This window comes from Argopecten irradians, chromosome 1 (assembly GCF_041381155.1).
Source record: "Argopecten irradians isolate NY chromosome 1, Ai_NY, whole genome shotgun sequence".
NCBI lineage: Eukaryota > Metazoa > Mollusca > Bivalvia > Pectinida > Pectinidae > Argopecten > Argopecten irradians.
In genome coordinates, this window is record NC_091134.1 from 7055650 (window position 1) to 7077654 (window position 22005).

The window sequence follows — 22005 nt, forward strand, 5'->3', positions numbered from 1 at the left end:
AACACTTGTAATTTCAGACAAAGATTTACTCACATGAATAAAACAAAGTCAACGTGAACGGTATCTTGTTGCAGTAGGCAGGCAAGCCAATCATAATGGCCCCCATTTTGTTCAGTCAAAGATAAAAATGAAACCGGACACGAAGAAAAAAATCGGATTTTATCAAATATTATTTTAAAAATTTTTTAATACAATATTTTTATTTATTATTAGATGTTAATTATATCGTTACAAAAAACCCATCATAATTATTATTAGATAATAATATGAAAATAACAAATATACATATATATAGACTTTTAAAAAGTGTTAAAAATTACACTAAAATGTTGTTTCGCATATGACCCTTGTTTTGACCCTTTCACTCGTTTTTTCAAGGGTGATCACCCGATTTGACCTCATCAGAGGTTGGCAACACTGTTATACCTCTAGATACAATTACCAAAATCCATCTGACGACCTTTTGCCCATAATGCAAAACATGGTATATATGTCCAGGTAAAAAATTCAGGTAGATCACACACAGGTAAAGTTACTTTTATGATACAGACTATAATTGTTATTTTAAAATGTAGGCGTTCCGGGATACAGCCGGTTGATTAGCCTACTCGGTCGGCTTTCCAGCTAATACCTTGGACAATGATTAAATCTAAATGCCTATCAGATACACAATAGACTTGATTGATACCACTTGGAATTACACAAGGTATGATTATTTATTTGATGTTTAAGCTATATTTTTGTAAAACAGAGTTAATCTTTCAAAAACATGTCTTCAAATTGATTTTGTTTTTTGCAGTCCTCTGTTTGATACTGACCCACGTGCTGCCTACTTCCGACAAGCTGAGAATGGCATGTATATCCGTATGGCTCTGCTGGCATTAGTGTTGGGCAAATGTTGATCGTTAAGATGAAGACGAATCCACAGTTTTATACTCAAAATAGGAATTTATCTGAATTTTGTGGATACAAAACTAATTAATGATAAAATTTTGTTTTGTTACCAGGAGGTATTTGTAATGGAATATATTATTATACATGGGGGAAAAGGGTAAATAAAAAGATATCCAGGGCTATATATCCCCATGGTAGTATGATACCTTTTACAGCTGTTCTAGTGGGGTTTGAGAGCAATAGAAAGGGTGATAGATAAAATACTTAGTCGAAAAACAGCAGATGTATGTATAAAGAAATGACACAAAAATATTTCATTACATATTACACAATAAAGCATATTACATAAATAAGGGAGATACATATTAGAAATTCAAAAGGAGTGGAAAACTACAAATTTTTTAGATAGAAAACCAAAGAGGCTGAAAACTACAAATAAAGCCGAAACAACATCAAAAGATACAAGAGCATGGAACAATAATGATTATAGAAAATATTGTGAATAAATGCAAAAAAATATCAGAAGTACAGTAGAGAGAGGGAAAGAGAGAGAGGGGTGTAGAAAAAAACTACCTGTGATGGATCATTCATTGAATAAATAAGACTACACATCTTGTCAAGTTTTGACAAATTTAATTCTACATGTAATGTAGATAAATGCATAATTAATATATATTTTAAGCAAATTCAGATGTATAGTGTAAAACAGAAAAGGTTGTAACACATCAATGATAATTTTTTTGCGATTTTTTTTTTTATATATTTATGAATCCATTATGAAAATAGAATATCTAGATAATGTAAAATAATTAAAAAAAAAAGTGGTTGATTATAATTGTTGTAATATTGATACAATGCATGGCATGCAATATATTTACCGACTGTATCGGCAGTTATTTGCATCCATCCACCTTTATTCGATGATGAAGTTACAAAGGTACGACTATTTTGGTTCAGTTAAATTTAGCTGATAAGGTGTGTTAACATTTTACATCACACCCAAATTTAGCCAAGATAAGTGTTTCTATTTGCCCCTTATGCTAAAGGTAGTGTTAGGGTTGTCGGTGTGTAAAAAATTATTTCTCCAGGTTGGTATTGATTTCATAACAAATTTTATTTTGTTATGTTAGTAAAGCTCCACTTTCAATTTTTGTTTGCATCTTAGTTGCAAATTGGTGTTGTTTTTTTTTGCCATTTTAAGAAGTGCTTTATCTTAAAGTGAACAGTCGGGCAAGGATGGCTAAAGTCGGTAAAATTGGTGTGAATGTATCCAGTATAATTTTTTATGAAATGGAAATATAAAATCTCTCGTCAAAATCTGTCTGCGTACGAAGAAATTAATTCAAAGTATGGAAATTCTAAAACGTCCTCCCGGCTCACTATGTCCGTGGTTACATTTCCACGCAGCCTCGCTTTCAATGCTTTCAACTTTTCTTTACTTTAATGGTCAGAACTGGGAAACTAAGCAGAACTTGACCGTCGTATTAATATGTGAGAACTTTTGGAAGGCCAATGAATGCATTTAGACTGGTTTTCTTTGCCCGACTATTCACTTTAATATTATCATCTTGACTTTAGTTTTCTTCAAAGTGACCAACTCTTTTAATCAAAGTATGTGATAAATACAATAGCTCTTGCTATTTGTGATTTTACAGTGCTTGGATATCAATTTTAGAATAAAGTGCTGAAATACTATGAGGAAGCAGGTCCAATTAAAAAAATAAACAACATATATATATTAGTACTGATTGTATAGTTATCAATAACATATAAAGTGTTCAATGTTGTATTATATATATATTTCCATTGGAATGGATTCTATTCGTGTTCTAGTTAGTAGTATTAAAACATACATGATCTATTATATACGGGTATCCCTCATATTTTCACTTCAAGTTTTCGTCAGTATTAGATTAGTAACATATAGACATATAAGTAAGATCTGACTTTGCTATTGTCAAATATTAATTTTTATCAACATACCAACAATATCTGTCACAATGTACCAAAAAAAAGATATGTATTTTGGAATATTTTCTTTACAAGCTATTTGATATTTTTTGATCATTTTAATGCCAATTATCCATTTTTACATATTTGTTAGCAGATTGAACCAGTTCAATGTGAAATAATGATGGATCTACTAATATCTTGCTTCTTTTAGACGAACAACATTTAGTTTAAGCCTTTACAATAGATGAGGTGGTAGTTAATGCCTGAAATGTTTCAATGAAAAATTTGTTTAACATTTGTCTTAAAAGAGATGTGCGTAAGACTGAGCATACAAATTGTAATGCTAAACATAATTATATAATTTTCGGATATTTTTTGTCATGCTACAGTCAAGACTTGGTTGGATATATTCAATACTGAGTGCCACATATATAAAGACTGTGTTCACTTCTTGTTTAAATCATTCTCAAAAGATATTTTTATTTTACAAATATTTTCTTTACTGTCAAATATATTTTGTATTCTATTTTCTTGTCGCTTTTGGTTTACAATGTATTTCTGTTCATTTGTTGTTTGCATTTTTATTATCAATGAACAAGATCATTTAGAATAATTTTTTTTTTTTCATCTGTGAATATGAAAATTACAACAGCAACAACAGTATAAAGCTTTATTGCTCAATAAATATTTCCTTTTGTAAGCCCTGGTGGGGGTAATGAATATATATATATATATATATAAGAAATAAAAACAATAACGACTGAAGAGCTCCCTTGAATGGGGCGAAAGCGCTCACTAGTCAGTCGTTATTGTTTTTATTTCTAATAGATTTCGTCTGTAACGATTTTTCTTTAAATATATCATATATACAGTGATCAATCTACATGCGCATCCCGAGTCCTGGACTCACAGAATTTTAAAAGGACCCATGAAATTTCTGGGAATGGGTATCTATAACAATGTGGGACCAATTGTTTTCACAAAAACCATTGAAAAGGACCCACGAAAAATTATCGTAGATTGAACACTGTATATATATCAGAAAATCAGGAATATGTAATAATGCAATATAAAAAAGTATATTTTCAATCGTTATATATATATATTTCCCAGTAGGGAATAGCTCAAAACTAATTGCTGTGGAATAATTGAAGTCATAAACTGTAGCCATTTACCATGGACATACTCCAAAAAGTCCTGTAGCCTCAAAATAATATAATGTCCCTGATAGTCGTTAGGCAACCGGAATTAAATGAACACGGAAATCAGGTGTAAAAATGCATAATGTAATATGTAATTAACACCATTATATTTCTTGTCAACAAAGAAAAAAATGTTTGTAAAATTTTAATGGTTGTAAAGAAAATGGATTTTGATAGATTCAAAATTGTTTATTTACAGGTTAATTTCTTTTTGTTACTCGTTTTTATATTGCTGTAAATGGATTTGGAGTGTATAATTGTTAAATGATATTTTGACTATTCTGTCAGTATCGAAATGTGAAAGAATTAAATAGCATTCAAGCAAAATAACCCATGAAAAAGATAATGACATTAATTAGAATTAGTTTAATCTTAAGTGTAAAGATAAATAAATCGAAAAACAAAACATATATACTACTCAAAATTTGCTAAGGATCACTTTTATATTTCAGTATATCAAATTCATGTAATTGTACAATATTCATAAAAATGATTTAATGATGTCTTTAAGATGTCTAAACACAGGCTCCAACAGAAAAACTATGGATTTTTCACGAGTGCTCGATACATTACTTGTGAAACAGAGCTACCCCCCAAAATCACAAAAACACGGCAATGGGAGCGAAAATGAAATTCGCGTTAAAACAGTTTTCTCGTGTAATTTTCATTTCAGCATATTGTGTGACGTCCCCTAGCTTCAACAACACTGCGACATCGCCGACGCATGCTCGCAATTAAGTCCCATTTCCAGTTTTGCTGGATGGATGCCCATTCCTCTTGCAGAGCCGTTCCAAGTTCTTGCGGTGACCTTGGCTGGTAAACGCGGGAAGAAATGGATTTCGGTAGCATGACCCACACGTGCTCTAACGGATTTGGATCCGGAGAATGAGCAAGCCAGTCCAAACATTCGATAGTTTTCCTCTGAAGATAGGCGACAGTGACCCGAGCTCTATGTGGATGAGCGTTATCATCCATTAGAATGAATTCCGGACCGATAGCACCAGCATATGGTCTAATGTAGACATCGAGGACTTTATCGCAGTGCCTGGGCTATCAAATTGTCGTTCGAGAAGACATGGAGATCTGTTTTTCTTTGGATACTTATACCGCCCCAGACCATTACAGACCTGACGCCATGTCGGTCGTGTTCGGAGACGTTGGCTGTAGGAAATCGTTCATTTGGTAGTCTCCACATTCTAGCACGCCTGTCTGTGAAGTCGAGACAGAATCTGGACTTGTCTGTGAACAGAACACGGCTCCAGTCTCTGATAGTCCATCTTGCATGATCGTGGGCCAATGTAAGTGTAGCCTGAGCATGCCTCCCAGTCAAGGGAATCCTCTCTGCAGGTCTACGGAACCTCAGTCTGTATGATTATGTACATATTGCGTAGATATTCGAGTTCCAGTGGCGTTTATGAAGTCATTTTGTAGTGACGTAGCGTTACTAAACCTCTGACGACGAACGCATGGACTGGCCTGCTCGTTCCCCGGATCTAAATCCGATAGAGCACGTGTAGGACATGCTACAGTAATCCATTTCTTCCCGCGTTTACCATCAAAGGTCACTGCAAAAACATGGAACAGGCCCTGCAAGAGGAATGAGCATCAACCCAGCAAAACCGGAAACGGGACTTAATTGCGAGCATGCGTCGGTGATGTCGAAGTCTTATTGAAGCTAGGGGACGTCACACAATATAATGAAATGAAAATTACACGAGAAAACTGATTTAACGCGAATTTCATTTTCGCTCCCATTGCCGTGTTTTTGTGATTTTTGAGGGTAGCTCTGTTTCGCAAGTAATGTATCGAGCACCCTGTAAAATTCCATAGTTTTTCTGTTGGAACCTGTGTTAAGACATCTTAAAGACATCATTAAAGTATTTTTATGAATATTGTACAATTAAATGAATTTGATATACTACAAAATAAAAGTGATCCTTAGCAAATTTTGAGTAGTATATATGAAATATATACAATAATTACACACGTGATCTCTCCCGGCGAATCAGGAGTCAAAAACCAGATAACAGTTAAATAATTTGGTAATTTATACTTTTGTACTTTTCTTTGTGCATGGTTTTTATCGAAGACCGTCACAGACGTTATAATGGGGCTTATTCATCTAAACAAATTGCCAAAGTTAACTACATTTAAGAGGTATTTTACACAAATTGTTTAACGGGCTTGGTGCATTTATACTGAATATTGTAGCAGTATTCATCATCCTTCTTGTCATTGAATCTCTGCCATATATAATAAATTTAAAGCATATTATACAACGTTTTCGTGTGTTTGTCGTACAACCTCACTTGCTGTAAGGGTGAAAATGATTATCAGGACTTGATGGTAATAAAGAAAATATGGATAACGCCTCGAAAAAAAACGATGGTAGATTGGAGTTTGTTAAGAATCTTCCACATGTGTATTATATAAACGCTACCCCATGGCCAATGTGGACTGCCATTATGACTTTGCATCTAGGATGTAGTAATTAAGGGTTTAATATAGGAACAAACAAGTAAATACCAAGAAATGCAACAGTGCGCAATATGAGGATGTCATTAGTTTATTCATCACGATTACTAAAATATTAAACTATCACGAGTAATTCTATTTCTGTGTCAGATTATTTTTTTTGTGATACTAACCAGTTGTGTTACGCTATTTTTTTTCTCGCAGAATATTTTTTTTTAGAAATAAGCTTTGGTATAGTTTACTGCACATGCTATCATTTCGATAAAAAATAAAGAAAATTTAGAAGAAACGTAAACGTACTGTATCTCGCAATACGTTTCATTTGAAGTTTTTAGCCCACCATCAACAGATGGTGGGCTATTCAAATCGCTTTTTGTCCATGGTCCGTCGTCCGTCCTTCCGTCCGTTAACAATTCTTGTTAAAGCTATTTTTCAGAAAGTACTGAAGGGATGTTTCTCAAATTTCATATGTAGGTTCCCCTAGGGCCCTAACTGTGCATATTGTATTTTGGGGTCAATCGGTCAACAAAATGGCTGCCAGGCAGCCATCTTGGATTTTGATAGTTAAAAGTTTGTTACCACTATTTCTCAGAATGTACTGAAGGGATCTTTCTCAAATTTCACATTTAAGTTCCCCTAGGGGCCTAGTTGTGCATATTACATTTTGGGACCAATCGGTTAACAAGATGGCCGACAGGCCGCCATCTTGGATTTGATAGTTTAAAGTTTGTTACCGCTATTTCTCAGAAAGTACTGAAAGAATTGTTCTCAAATTTTATGTACAGGTTCCCCTAGGGCCCTAGTTGTGCATATTTCATTTTGGACCGATCGGTGAACAAGATGGCCGACAAGCCGCCATCTTGGATTTTGACAATTGAAGTTTGTTACAGCATTTCTCAGAAAGCACTGAAGGGATCTGTTTCAAATTGCATGTGCAGGTTTCTCTAGGGGCTTAGTTGTGCATTTTGCATTTTGGGACCAATTGATGAACAAGATGGCCGACAGGCCGCAATCTTGGATTTTGATAGTTAAAATTTGTTACCGCTATTTCTCAGAGAGTACCAAAATAATTCTTCTCAAATTTCATGTACAGGTTCGCCTAGGGCCCTTGTTGTGCATAATGCATTTTGGGACCGATCAATGAACAAGATGGCCGACAGGCCGCCATCTTGGATTTTGACAATTGAAGTTTGTTATAGCTATTTCTCAGAAAGAACTCAAGAGATCTGTATCAAATTGCATTTGCAGGTGCCCATAGGGGTGTAGTTGTGCATATTGCATTTTCGGACCGATCGGTGAACAAGATGGCTGACAGGACGCCATCTTGGATTTTGATAGTTGAAGCTTGTTACCACTATTTCTTAGAAAGTACGGAAGGGATCTGTCTCAAATTTCATGTGCAGGTTCCCCTAGGTCCCTGGTTATGCATATTGCATTTTGGTACCGATCAATGAACAAGATGGCCGACAGGACGCCATCTTGGATTTTGACAATTGAAGTTTTTTTTTTCGCTATTTCTAAGAATGTACTGAAGGGATCTCTCTCAAATTGTATGTGCAGGTTTTTCTAGGGGTCTAGTTGTGCATATTGTATTTTAGGACCGAACGATGAACAAGATGGCCGACAGGTAGCCATCTTTGATTTTGATAATTGAAGTTTGTGCTGTTATATATATCTCAGAAAGTAGTCAAAGGGTCTTTCTCAAATTTCATGAAAAGCAGAGAAAAGATCCCTCTTTCCTTTGTCAGACAATGATCGTTCTTAGGTGGGCGCCAAGACCCCTCTGGGATCTCTTGTTATAGTTTTCAAGCTGTCAAAAGGAAAACGCGTGACATCTTTTTCCAATCGGTAGTACTTAGTCGTATCTGGACACTCTTGAACCTATATTTTTTTATTGTTAGACTAGATATCATAGTTAAGTATTTACATGGCTGACTATTCATTACACGATCCTCTGAGGAATCAGCTATTTATATTTTCCTAAACGAGAAAAACGTTCAAATGAATCAACCAATAAAAACACTTGGGCGTAAACCAACTTGTGTGTAGGTGTAAACGATTGCAACCAATCGAAAGGTTGTGTACAATAATCAACCAATCAAAATAGATATGCATCAATCAATCATATTACAATACAGATGTGCATACATTAGCCAAATAAAGTAAAGATATTTACGGATCAGACAGATATGCACAAGTAAATAAGCAATCAAAATACAATTTCAACCACAAAATGCGTCAACTTACAAAACTCCGTGACCATTCACTCGCTTTGACAACATTTCCCAATGTATCCATTAACTTTTGTCACGGCTGTCTGTATCTACTCATAATACGGTCTCTTGTAAAATCACTTATAAAATAACAAGTTCTGAGTCTGTAATTTATGACAGACCCTCCGGGACATTCTTCCACACAAAACTCCTCTAACCGGAAGTGACGACAGAGAATACATTGGTTTTGTCGTGGTCCTACACATGATCGGCATTCCAGATGACATGGTCTGCAAATCTATAATAAAAAGGAAAAATAAAAAGAAACTAGCCAGGAAAAATTCCAAAGGTCAAATTCAATATGAATGTGAACAATCTAAAATGATTCACTATACACAAAATTATTGTTTATTTAAAGGAACAAAACAGAATTAACATTAAAATTTGTACATATATCGAAAAAACCCAGTTCTAATGGAAACAAGTACTGATTGTAATGGACACCATTACATAGTCCCACAAACACATCCCCAATTGCAACAAATCAAGAATGCAGTTGCACAGTGTATATGAACATCTTGTGAGAATTTTGATGTACTTTGATATAGGAATTCAGGTTCTCCTAAAATGTACATAACTTACATAACTCGGTGATCATGACCCAGGACCTGGTCATGCCTTGTACCTGCGTAAATTTTAAGTTAAAACCCCCATTTACCAATTTTCAATGAATTGCTGACGAAAAATTGAAAACAGGAAGTTTGCCCAGCAACAATCTTATAAATTGTTTATCATATTGATCAGTATCCCTTAATACCCCTATATTCTAATTTTTATTGAAATCAGAGACCAAAATATAAAAACAGGAAGTTAGTCCAGCGGCCATCTTGGAATACCAAAAATCTTTATGAAAATCTCTTTATGTTGTTCGCCATCCCTTAAAACCTCTGTAGACCAATTTTCGTTGAGATCGGAGATCGAAACCTGATTAACAGGAAATGAGCCAGCGGCCATCTTGGAATACCAAAATCTTTACGAAAACGTTTGCATGTTCTTCGCCATCCCTAAATAATCCAATAGACCAATTTTCATTGAGATCGGGGACCGAAACCTGAAAACAGGAAGTGGGCCAGCGGCCATCTTGGAATACCAGAATCTTTAAAAAAAATATTTGCATGTTGTTCGCCATCCCTTTAAACCCCTATTGACCAATTTTCATTGAGATAAAAGACCGAAACCTGAAAACAGGAAGTGGGCCAGCGGCAATCTTGGAATACTAAAATCTTTACCAAAATGTTTGCATGTTGTTCGCCATCCCTTAAAACCCCTATTGACCAATTTTCATTGAGATAAAAGACCGAAACCTGAAAACAGGAAGTGGGCCAGCGGCAATCTTGGAATACTAAAATCTTTACCAAAATGTTTGCATGTTGTTCGCCATCCCTTAAAACCCCTACAGACCAATTTTCTTTGAGATTGGAGACCGAAACCTGAAAATAGGAAGTGGGCCAGCAGCCATCTTGAATACCAAAAAATCTTCACGAAAATGTTTTCATGATGTTCGCCATCCCTTAAAACCCCTATAGACCAATTTTCATTGAGATCGAAGACCAAAACCTGAAAACAGGAAGTGGGCCAGCGGCCATCTTGAAATACCAAAATCTTTTCAAAATTGTTTGCATGTTGTTCGCCATGCCTTAAAACCCCTATAGACCAATTTTCTTTGAGATCGGAGACTGAAAACCTGAAAACAGGAAGTGGGCCAGCAGCCATCTTGGAATACCAATAATCTTCACGAAAATGTTTTAATGATGTTCGCCATCCCTTAAAACCCCTATAGACCAATTTTCATTGAGATCGGAGACTGAAACCTGAAAACAGGAAATGGGCCCTGGCGGCCATCTTGGACTTCCGGTCCCGAAAAAAAAACCTTTATGCACCACCCCACACCCTATAGAGTCTGTCTACCAAGTTTCATTATCATCGGCCCTGTAGTTTCTGAGAAAAGCTGCGGAAACCCGCGCGGCGGAAGAAGGTGGAAGAAATAAGACTAAAAATAATAATAAAAAGAATAATAATGATAATAATAAGAAACGGAGCAAAAACAATATGTCCCCCCACTTCGTTTGGGGGACATAAATAGATCAGTCGGTTTTACTGTGATATGCAAGAAAAGCCCACGGTGATGAAATACGTGTGAAATGTTCAAACTCTCTCGCTGTCCGCCATTACACATTGTGGTCGAACTTCTTGTATGCCCAACCCTGTCCCTTGCTCGTAGAGTAATGCAACTTTAGTCTAGAACTGCTCAAATTACTCTGACAGTAGTGTGTTTAACGTATTAGTTGAATTATCTTGCCTAAAAATCATTTTATCACCTCCTCAATGGTTATGTAGTTAATTTGTTTTACGTAAGTGACTTTAGCTCGGATATGGGTACAGGGTACATATTGAACCTGCTTTATCGTATTGATCAACGATTTGTAATTACAAAGGTCTCAAAATACTAAACAATGACGTGGACTTTGTATGTTATATGTTGCATAAGAAATGTAGAACAATACATTTATGCCATATTTTGCTTCGTGGTTATGTAAAAGAATTAGCCTGAGTGAATTGTCTCTTTAATGAAATGTAATTTATTGGTGTTTTCCCTTAAAGTTTATACATGTATAACACACTTTATCACCTAATAAAATGTAACGTTTCATCCTGAGCAATATTGACTGATTTATTCAACTAAGGCCATTAATATTAAATTGCAAACATTTGTTAGATGAGGTACAGCACTTACAGCTCTCGACCGTATGTCGCGTTGTGGGTCCGATTCCGCTAGGCTCATATAATGGTTTGTTTGACATCCGGAATGTCGGGAAATGCATTCTAAACCGGGACCGAGAATAGAGAATCGGGCTAGGTAACAGGAGGAGCATCCCCCAACTCCGAGTCGATTACTGGGACCCGTACAGCTGTAATATAATCAACAGTTGACAGGAGACTTTTGTACTGTAAGTTTTAATTATATATTTTTCCCTCTGGAGGACGATCGTTTGAAAATATATCTTCTTCTTTATTGCGTTAGGATGGGTATATTGACGTCAATGCTTCTCATGAAAATTTTTTCTTCGATAAATGTCAAAATGGGACCTTTATCATTAAATAGATACATATACCTTCAAAGCTCTCGATCTGTATAATAAAAAAATAGCGTCTATAAGATAAGAGGGGAGCCCACTATGTTCACTGCCAATTACAATACCATTAGCAGATTGTTGTTCCCATCCCGTCATCGACACACGTTTTCCCTCCGCGTCATGGCTGATGCAGTCTAACATAGTAATCTATGTAGGATCTTTTGCATTCTCTTTGTATTTTAGTAGCCAATCGTCCTCTATCATTTAACCTTGTGAAATGTTGCATGACTGTTTTAATATGTACTCAAATTATTAGATACTACATGTGGATGTGTTACATCCCCCACATCCAATTCCCTTGATGAGAAGCAGAAGAACTTTTGATGAATTTGTATTCCGTGTGTGGTTGGTGAAGCTTAGTGCACTTTTAAGAAATGGCTATTTCCTTGGTACTTTTGAAGGGTTTTGATTGAAATATTAATGTCACCAGTTCCCCCTTACAGATATTAATAATTGTAACAGTAATGTTGTTTCCGGATTTGGCTTTTTCACATATTTATATAGAAATACAATTTAACTATATTACTGTCAAACATGTAATTTAGACGAGCGTCGTGGAGAGTAAAACTTACCCCCGTGGACCGCAGTAAGCGTAGCACAGTAGACACCGCCCGTCTGTGTGGGTGTATCGCCCGACCGGACAGGACTGGGAAAAAGGAGTACCACCTACTACAGCTATACACCTGGAAACAGTGGCAGAAATTATAACATTAAGTGCTGCTCAATTCTTTACAATAAAATGTTTTGGAAAAATATCTATATATATAAGTTTGAGGTAGCTTTATATGATAACTTGAAAAGGAGTTTCAACCTGTTCATCAAGAGACACGTTCATAAATAGTTTCGAAGTAAAAGGTGTGAAGGTTAAATCTTGGTGTGTGTTGAATGAATCATCTCCTGGATAAGAATACTGATGTGTTTTAGTTAATTATTTATAAGCAGAACAGGTTTTAACATACATGTTCTGTAACCTAATTTATTTTCATGTGAGATTAAATTTCGCGGCCGATCGGAAATCGTGAAAATCTATTGCCGCGAACTTTATCGAACAAAATATGCAGTAAAATCCTACTACTTTAGAATGTGAAATAAAAGTCAACATGAAAAAGTCTTTAGGTACAAAATCGGAAAATAGAAGTCATCTTGGAAAAAAGGTCTTTTTTGGTACGAACGAGCGAAATAAAAGTCACTGTGAAATGGTCTTTCGGTACGAAAGTGCGAAATAAAAGTCACCGTGAAATGGTCTTTAGGTGCGAAATAAAAGTCACTGTGAAATGGTCTTTAGGTACGAAAGAGCGAAATAAAAGTCACTGTTAAATGGTCTTTAGGTACGAAAGTGCGAAATAAAAGTCACTGTGAAATGGTCTTTAGGTACGAAAGTGCGAAATAAAAGTCACTGTGAAATGGTCTTTAGGTACGATAACGCGAAATAAAAGTCACCGTGAAAAAAGGTCTTTAGACATGACGACGCAAAATAAAAGTCACCGTGAAAAATTTTGTTTAGGTACGAGAACGCAAAACAAAAATCACGGCGAAAAAAAGGTCTTTAGGCATGAGGACGCAAAATAAAAGTGAAAATAAGTTGTGCCACAGTAATGAGTATAATAATCAAGTCGTTTTTAGGTCATCTGACCGAAGGTCAGGATGACCTATTGTCATCGTGTTTCGTCCGTCGTCGTGCGCCGTCCGCCGTCCGCCGTGCGCCGTCCGCCGTCCGCCGTGCGCCGTGCGTCGTGCGTAAGACTATTTATACAAAAGCCTACTCCTCCTTCATCCTTTGATGGATTTCATCCATATTTGGTTTGAAGCATCATTAGGGAAGGACAATGATATTTTATATAAATGAGCCTGGTCCGACCCCTAGGGGCTGAGGGGCAGGGCCTCAAAAGGGGAAATTTTCTTAATTTTAGCTTTAAAATCCTACTCCTCCTTCATCCTTGGATGGATTTCATCCATATTTGGTTTGAAACATCATTGGGGAAGGACAATCATATTTTATATAAATGAGCCTGGTCCGACCCCTAGGGGCTGAGGGGTGGGGCCCCAAAAGGGCAAATTTTCTTATTTTAGCTTTAAAATCCTACTCCTCCTTCATCCTTGGATGGATTTCATCCATATTTAGTGTGAAACATCATTAGGTAAGGACATTCATATTTTATATATTTGAGATAGGTGTGACCCCTAGGGGCTGAGGGGTGGGGCCCCAAAAGGGCGAATTTTCTTATTTTAAGCTTTAAAATCCTACTCCTCCTTCATCCTTGGATGGATTTCATCCATATTTGGTGTGAAACATTATTGATGAAGGACAATCATATTTTATATAAATGAGCCTGGTCCGACCCCTAGGGTCAGAGGGGCGGGGCCACAAAAGGGCAAATTTTCTTAATTTTAGCTTTAAAATCCTACTCCTCCTTCATCCTTGGATGGATTTCATCCATATTTGGTTTGAAACATCATTGGGGAAGGACAATCATATTTTATATAAATGAGCCTGGTCCGACCCCTAGGGGCTGAGGGGTGGGGCCCCAAAAGGGCAAATTTTCTTATTTTAGCTTTAAAATCCTACTCCTCCTTCATCCTTGGATGGATTTCATCCATATTTAGTGTGAAACATCATTAGGTAAGGACATTCATATTTTATATATTTGAGATATGTGTGACCCCTAGGGGCTGAGGGGTGGGGCCCCAAAAGGGCGAATTTTCTTACTTTAAGCTTTAAAATCCTACTCGTCCTTCATCCTTGGATGGATTTCATCCATATTTGGTGTGAAACATTATTGATGAAGGACAATCATATTTTATATAAATGAGCTTGGTCCGACCCCTAGGGGCTGAATGGTGGGGCCTCAAAAGGGCAAATTTTCTTAATTTTAGCTTTAAAAACCTACTCCTACTTCATCCTTGGATGGATTTCATCCATATTTGGTGTGAAACATCATTGGGGAAGGACAATCATATTTTATATAAATGAGCCTGGTCCGACCCCTAGGGGCTGAGGGGTAGGGCCCCAAAAAGGCAAATTTTCTTAATTTTAGCTTTAAAATCCTACTTCTCCTTCATCCTTGGATGGATTTCATCCATATTTGGTGTGAAACATTATTTGGGACGGACAATCATATTTTATATAAATGAGCGTGGTCCAACCCCTAGGGGCTGAGGGGTGGGGCCCCCAAAGGGCAAATTTTCTTAATTTTAGCTTTAAAATCCTACTCCTCCTTCATCCTTGGATGGATTTCATCTATATTTAGTGTAAAACATTATTGGGGAAGGATAATCATATTTGATGTAAATGAGCGTGGTCCAACCCCTAGGGGCTGAGAGGTGGGGCCCCAAATGGGGAAATTTTCTTAATTTTAGCTTTAAAATCCTACTCCTCCTTCATCCTTGGATGGATTTCATCTATATTTAGTGTAAAACATTATTGGGGAAGGATAATCATATTTGATGTAAATGAGCGTGGTCCAACCCCTAGGGGCTGAGGGGTGGGGCCCCAAATGGGGAAATTTTCTTAATTTTAGCTTTAAAGTCCTACTCCTCCTCCATCCTTGGATGAATTTTATCCATATTTGGTGTGAAGCATCATTGGGGAAACACAATTATATTTTATATAAATGAGTCTGGTCTGAACCCTAGGAACTGAGGGGTGGGGCCCCAAAAGGGCAAATTTTCTTAATTTTAGCTGGCTCACTTCCTGTTTTAAGGTTTCAGTCTCCGATCTCAATAAAAATTGGTCTATAGGGGTTTTAATTGATGCCGAACAACATGCAAACATTTTCGTAAAGATTTTGGTATTCCAAGATGGCCGCTGGCCCACTTCCTGTTTTAAGGTTTCAGTCTCCGATCTCAATGAAAATTGGTCTATAGGGGTTTTAATTGATGCCGAACAACATGCAAACATTTTCGTAAAGATTTTGGTATTCCAAGATGGCCACTGGCCCACTTCCTGTTTTAAGGTTTCAGTCTCCGATCTCAATGAAAATTGGTCTATAGGGGTTTTAATTGATGCTGAACAACATGCAAACATTTTCGTAAAGATTTTGGTATTCCAAGATGGTCGCTGGCCCACTTCCTGTTTTAAGGTTTCAGTCTCCGATCTCAATGAAAATTGGTCTATAGGGGTTTTAATTGATGCCGAACAACATGCAAACATTTTCGTAAAGATTTTGGTATTCCAAGATGGCCGCTGGCCCACTTCCTGTTTTAAGGTTTCAGTCTCCGATCTCAATGAAAATTGGTCTATAGTGGTTTTAATTGATTCAGAAGGGGGAACTTTAGGTAAGGACAATCATATTTTATAAAGGACCGAGGTAAGACCCATGGGGATAGTACGGCGGAGGTCCAAAATGGGAGCTTTGCTGAAATTTGGCTTTAAAATCTGTCTCCTCCTTGTATTAATCCTTGAATGGGTTTTGACCATATTTGGATGAAGGGCTACCAAGTTTGTTCAACAAATGACATTTACCTTTTTCAGAAACTTACATATTCAACTAAGAAGTTCCTTGTATTGTTTATATTAATCGTTAACCAATACTTTATACTGTGACTTTGTTGTTTTGTGCCATGAGTCAGATGACCGTTAAGGCCCATGGGCCTCTTGTTAGAGTTGGTGAATTTGTGAGAATGATGTCACTTCTGATGATATAACACGTTATATATTCAAAATATTACTTAGCTAATCCGTTTATCAGTAGGTGTTTGATACATGATATGTGAATTTGTATAATTTTGTTTCAAAAATAAACAAAGATAAATACAAGGACATAGTCATTCAGATCCCCCGCCAATGGAGATATCAAAGCTGAAGTAAGTTTGATTGTGGAGACTTATGTGTATGAAAAAAAAACCAGGAAAAAGGAAGTTGAGCTAAAGAAAGATGGAGTATAATTCAAGTAGAGCGGGGCTGCAATTGTTGAATCAGGTAAACAGCCTTGACATTTATATTAGACTATATATACAAAGATGGGTGGAGTTTTGCAAAGTAACATTTACCATTTACCATGATATTTTCAGCAATGTTTCCATGGTAACGGAAAAAGTGCAAAAAATGAAAACCTAAAAATAGCAAAAGGTACTACTAGACCATAAAAAGAATGTGTCTATGAAGTTTCGTGGAAATATCTCTGCTGGTTTTAGAGTTATGCTCCGGAAATGAACCTGCTACAAAAATTTGATATTTTCAGCAATGTTTCTATGGTAACAGAACAAAGCACAAAAAGTGAAAACCTAAAAATAGCAAAAGGCACTACTAGACCATAAGAACAATGTGTCTTTGAAGTTTCATGGAAATATCTCTGCTGGTTTTAGAGTTGTGCTCCGGAAACGATTCCTACACAAAAATCTGCCATTTTCAGCAATGTTTCCATGGTTACAGAAAAAAGTACAAAAAGTGAAAACCTTAAAATAGCAAAAGGCACTACTAGACCATAAGACTAATGTGCCTATGGAGTTCTGTGCATATATCTCAACCGGTTTTCCAGTTATGCTGCGGAAACGAACCTGGTACAAAAATATGATATTTTCAGCAATGTTTCCATGGAAAAAATGCAAAAAAATAAAAACCTAAAAATAGCAAAAGGCACTACTAGACCATAAGACCAATGTGTGTATGAAGTTTCGTGGAAATATCTCTACTGGTTTTAGAGTTATGCTCCGGAAACCATTCGTACGGACGGACAGACGGACGGACGGAACCCATTTGTATATCCCCCGCCAACTTCGTTGGGCGGGGGATAAAAACCCCTTCAACCTAAGACCATTTAGATATGTACTGTGCATGTCCTCTCGAAAACAATTTAAAAAATAAAACATGGTACCTCTATGTCAAAACTGAAAATAGTGTGGTCAGATGTAATGGTATTGATATAATTTATTATGATATATAGTAGAGAATACATGGTTAGTATCTTACAATAGGCCTACAAGGTTTATTTTGGTGCGAGACTTAGGAAAGCCGAGATGACGAGGCTTTGCCGAGTAATTCACAAACATAATTCACAAACAGTATCCGTAATTCTATTCAGTATGATACATCGCTCAAACAAAATGAAAATACTCAAAAAACAATTAAGAAATATTTTGCAATACATACCTTTGCCACGAGCCAAGAAAAAGACGACACCGCCATACGAGATTTTCGATAGCGTAAAAATGACGTCATTCCGGTGAATGTGACGTCACGTTTTAGCGGGACTGAATGACGTTCCATTCACCGGAAGGTTCAAGTTCTGGGTCAAGTTAGAAAAAGTTCCGTCAGATACATGTATGGAACAAATTCACGTGATCGTATTGACGGATAAAGCATTCGTATTGACGGATAAAGCACAAGTTTATCCGGCAGTAGTTATCGGTCAGTATGTGGGACAGTTGCAGGGTAAAATGCATTTATAGTCAATGTTGCGTCTATAACAATGTCATTACGATAAATAAAAATAATAATTATTATAATATTTTTCCTCGTGACGAACACGAAAACTTATAAATATTTTGCTAGAGTATGCAGTCTTATCCTTTTTTCTTTAATTTTAATTAAAAGGTCTAGTTTTTTATCCAAACACTCGGCCACACATTTTTTTATGATATCGACCATTCTAGATAATAAAGGGAATATACCAATACTTTTATCTGTCATGTTGCTTTTGTGCTCAAATTTACGGTACGATTGCGGTATTGTCTGTGTGTCATTATTGTAGAAATTATTAATTGTTATTGCGCGAATTCATCCCTACACGTTTACGATAAATTGTGATTGTGCCAAAATACGTTTGTAGTATTTCCACGGATAAGGTAGAAAAGTAAGCCGTACGTAAGTAATACCTTTGTTTTAGAAGCCGTTGGTTACTCTACAGATATTGCATCTGTAACCTGATCCACGTCTTCAGTTTCAACTTATTTCCAAATGTGTTACAGCATATACGAATGACATGAAACAAACTAAATACATTAATCCCTTACCTTTTACTTATGTGACAGGATTTTGACTGAGCTAGCTCCTGTAATTATTTTGTATAATTATTTTGTCTGAGCTAGCTCCTATAATTATTTTGTCTGGGCTAGCTCCTATAATTATTTTGTCGGAGCTAGCTCCTATAATTATTTTGTCGGAGCTAGCTCCTTTAATTATTTTGCCTGAGCTAGCTCCTATAATTATTTTGTCTGAGCTAGCTCGTATAATTGTTTTGTCTGAGCTAGCTCCTATAATTATTTTGTATAATTATTTTGCCTGAGCTAGCTCCTATAATCATTTTGCCTGAGCTAGCTCCTGTAATTTTTTTTTCTGAGCTAGCTCCTATAATTATTTTGTCTGAGCTAGTTCCTATAATTAATCTCAGAAATACTGTAAACAAATTTATTTAAGCGGTGGTTTTATTATTATTATTATTATTATTATTACAAGCTAACCGATACTTACATAATATATAATTCATTTTTCGCAATTTTCAGTCATGTGGACATGACGTACATAGGAATTATTTTACATGATGAATAATTTGCGTGCCCCTGTGCTTGGGCCGAGGTGACCAATATTACATCTCACGGTCCCGGAATAGCAGTTGAGATGGGTTGTTTTTTTCTTGTACACACGTTCCTTCCACATATTCATAATTCTAAATATAAGTGTCGAAGACAGATATATCTGGATCAAATAATCAATGAAAAGTTACATAATACATATGTATAAGACCACAATCGAGTGCATTGTGGTTAGCGATAGGCCTAGGATGTCTCCCTGCAGGCGGTATATGGAATTTTCAAATTATAATTTGCCTAGATAAAATAAATGATTTGTTTTAATGTCCAGGAGACAGGAGTCATCTCGTCTTTCCGTGTCAACACCAAAATAAAGCTAACAGGCCTATTCAAGGACACGTCCTTGGCCTAGCTACTGTAAGATACTGACCATGTATATATCCGATGTAAATCCTCAGATATATAATTATTCATTCTGTAGTAATAGAGTAATAGAGATACATGTAGCCCTCGCCAGATATTGTGAATAGTTTGAATAGGCATGTTTGCATGATATATAACAAAAAAAAAAAAAACGAAAAAAAATTGCCGCCGGTGGTGAGAATCGAAAGATCAGAAGATCTGCACGTTAACACTAAACCAGATTTCTGCTTTTTTATATACAGTGATTTTTTTTTATAAGAAGCAGATAACATTGTTGTATGATAGAGTATTTACTTATAGGAAAAATAAAAAATTGTAAATGTAATGTGCATGTAGCTGTTGTTTCAGCATGAAGAAAAGTGAAAAAAGGATAATAACACATTGATCACAAATCACAAAGTTTTTAGTTGTTCTTTACTATACCTGGTATACGATAATCTTTGTTTGTTATTTTAATGATTTTTTCTGATATGTTCGAACGTCGTTGAAGACACCCCCTGAGAGTAATGAGTTAGATTTCGCCGAGACGAAGCACACGCTCATGTTACGTTGATACGGAGAAAACGACAGTTTTTATTTTATACCATGGAATATCAAAGTTATATTATGCATTGAGAAATTGTACAATACAATCTTTTTTAGATTATATCTTTCTACTGCGTATGCATCGTAAAATTCTACTAAGTTGCATGAAAAATCACGATAACTGCAGGTACAGGTAGGCCTAGTATATACAATGCACAGTCGATGTCGGGAACAGATCCGATTTGATGCATTCAACTCAAATATAAAAAAATGAATGCTATGGCCGAAACCTTTTGGACTCAGAGATAGCCAAAGATCGCTTTTTCAATTAATAAGAAAAAATAAACACGAAAAAATCACGATAGCTGCTCGCAACCCAGTGGTACCGCGGTTTCATCGGTTTTCGACGGCGAAAGACCAAAATAGATTTTTACATACAATGTCAAAAATATTCAATTCAACTCATTACTCATATGTGTCAGAAGCATGTTAATGATGTTTTTGTGCAATATTTCATGAAATTCATCTACTAAACGAAGCCTTGTATCCACAAACGCTGTAAGATTTACATCGTAGCCTACGTAGGCCTACTGTTTCTTTTTGTCAAAGTGACGTTTAAATAATGAAATGTTCCAAGATAAAGTAACACTATTATTTTAAACTATATTAAACTGTATATGAGTGCAAATTGCCACAATAATACCGCAAATGAGTGCTTATTCAATCCTTCAAAACGTCAGCTTGCAAGGTCGAATCACCCGGGCTCATAGAGGACTAAAAAGTGACGTCATTGGAATGTTCGGGATCAAATCGTCAAATTTAGAAATGGTAATCAGAATAAAGAAATTAATCATTTATTTACTCACATCGCAATATTTTCATATCGCAACTGTTGCAGGAAATTCTTTTTACCTGATATCGAGTTCTATGCCTGATTAATCTCGATATTTAGTGCTGAAAATATCTGGTTTATTGATATTATTCCGCTACTTTTGTTGAGTTTGAATTCGCAAATTCGAAAGGCGTCAGAACGCTTGTTTTCAACCGGAATCAACACCGTAGTGATAAAGACCTTCCAAGTGAATTTTTGCATCGACATAAAAAGTTGATTTTCTCAAAAAGTAAGAAAAATAAAATACATTAATTTTGCTGGAACACTAAAAAAATTCTGATTTCGGAACAGTTGGAATCATGAAGATACCTCTAACAGTATTTTTATTATTATTATTATATATTATGTAAGTAATTATTATTTTTTTTTTTTTTTGCTTTTCGTTCTGTCTTTGAAGCGCTAGTTTATTTACAGTGAATTTTATAAAAGTATATTTCTGGCATTGGACCACCGAATTGCGCTAATTGATGATATCCTTGGTAATAAACTACAATGTGAAGTTTTTCCCATTCGCGCTGCAATTTAATACACTAAAATAAGTACGTTTACATAGATTCACCATGTAACATATAATATTGTCACACATTAAATTACCTTGAAATTAGCGTAATCAAACATAGTGTCCAAGTCGTGATGACATCCATTGTCCAAGGTCTTAATAACGAGGAGTTCATTGTCCAAACTATCGCAGTAATAACGAATTGTTCTCCTAATCATACATAGTCACTTAATTATTAACTTACGTCACATGATCAACTACTTACAGC

General features: G+C 35.9%; 1 protein-coding gene and 1 long non-coding RNA gene across 5 annotated transcripts in view; one reads left to right on the forward strand and one right to left on the reverse strand.

The window, feature by feature from the left end:
* The window catches only part of LOC138316324 (multifunctional protein CAD-like), a 249472-nt gene extending 243142 nt beyond the window's left edge, over positions 1-6330 (forward strand). For all 4 annotated transcript variants that reach the window (XM_069257995.1, XM_069258013.1, XM_069258003.1 and 1 more), the window contains one exon: positions 800-6330. In XM_069257995.1, coding sequence (XP_069114096.1) covers positions 800-902 — 103 coding nt within the window. In that variant the 3' untranslated portion in view covers positions 903-6330. The remainder of the gene's footprint in view (positions 1-799) is intronic.
* Positions 6331-6756: 426 nt separating this feature from the next.
* Positions 6757-21231, reverse strand: LOC138316383 (uncharacterized). The gene is made up of 4 exons (XR_011207651.1): positions 21050-21231; positions 12504-12614; positions 11532-11706; positions 6757-9035 (listed from the first exon to the last, which is right to left on the reverse strand). It is a non-coding gene; the product is annotated as an uncharacterized lncRNA (long non-coding RNA).
* Between the last annotated feature and the right edge of the window lie 774 nt (positions 21232-22005).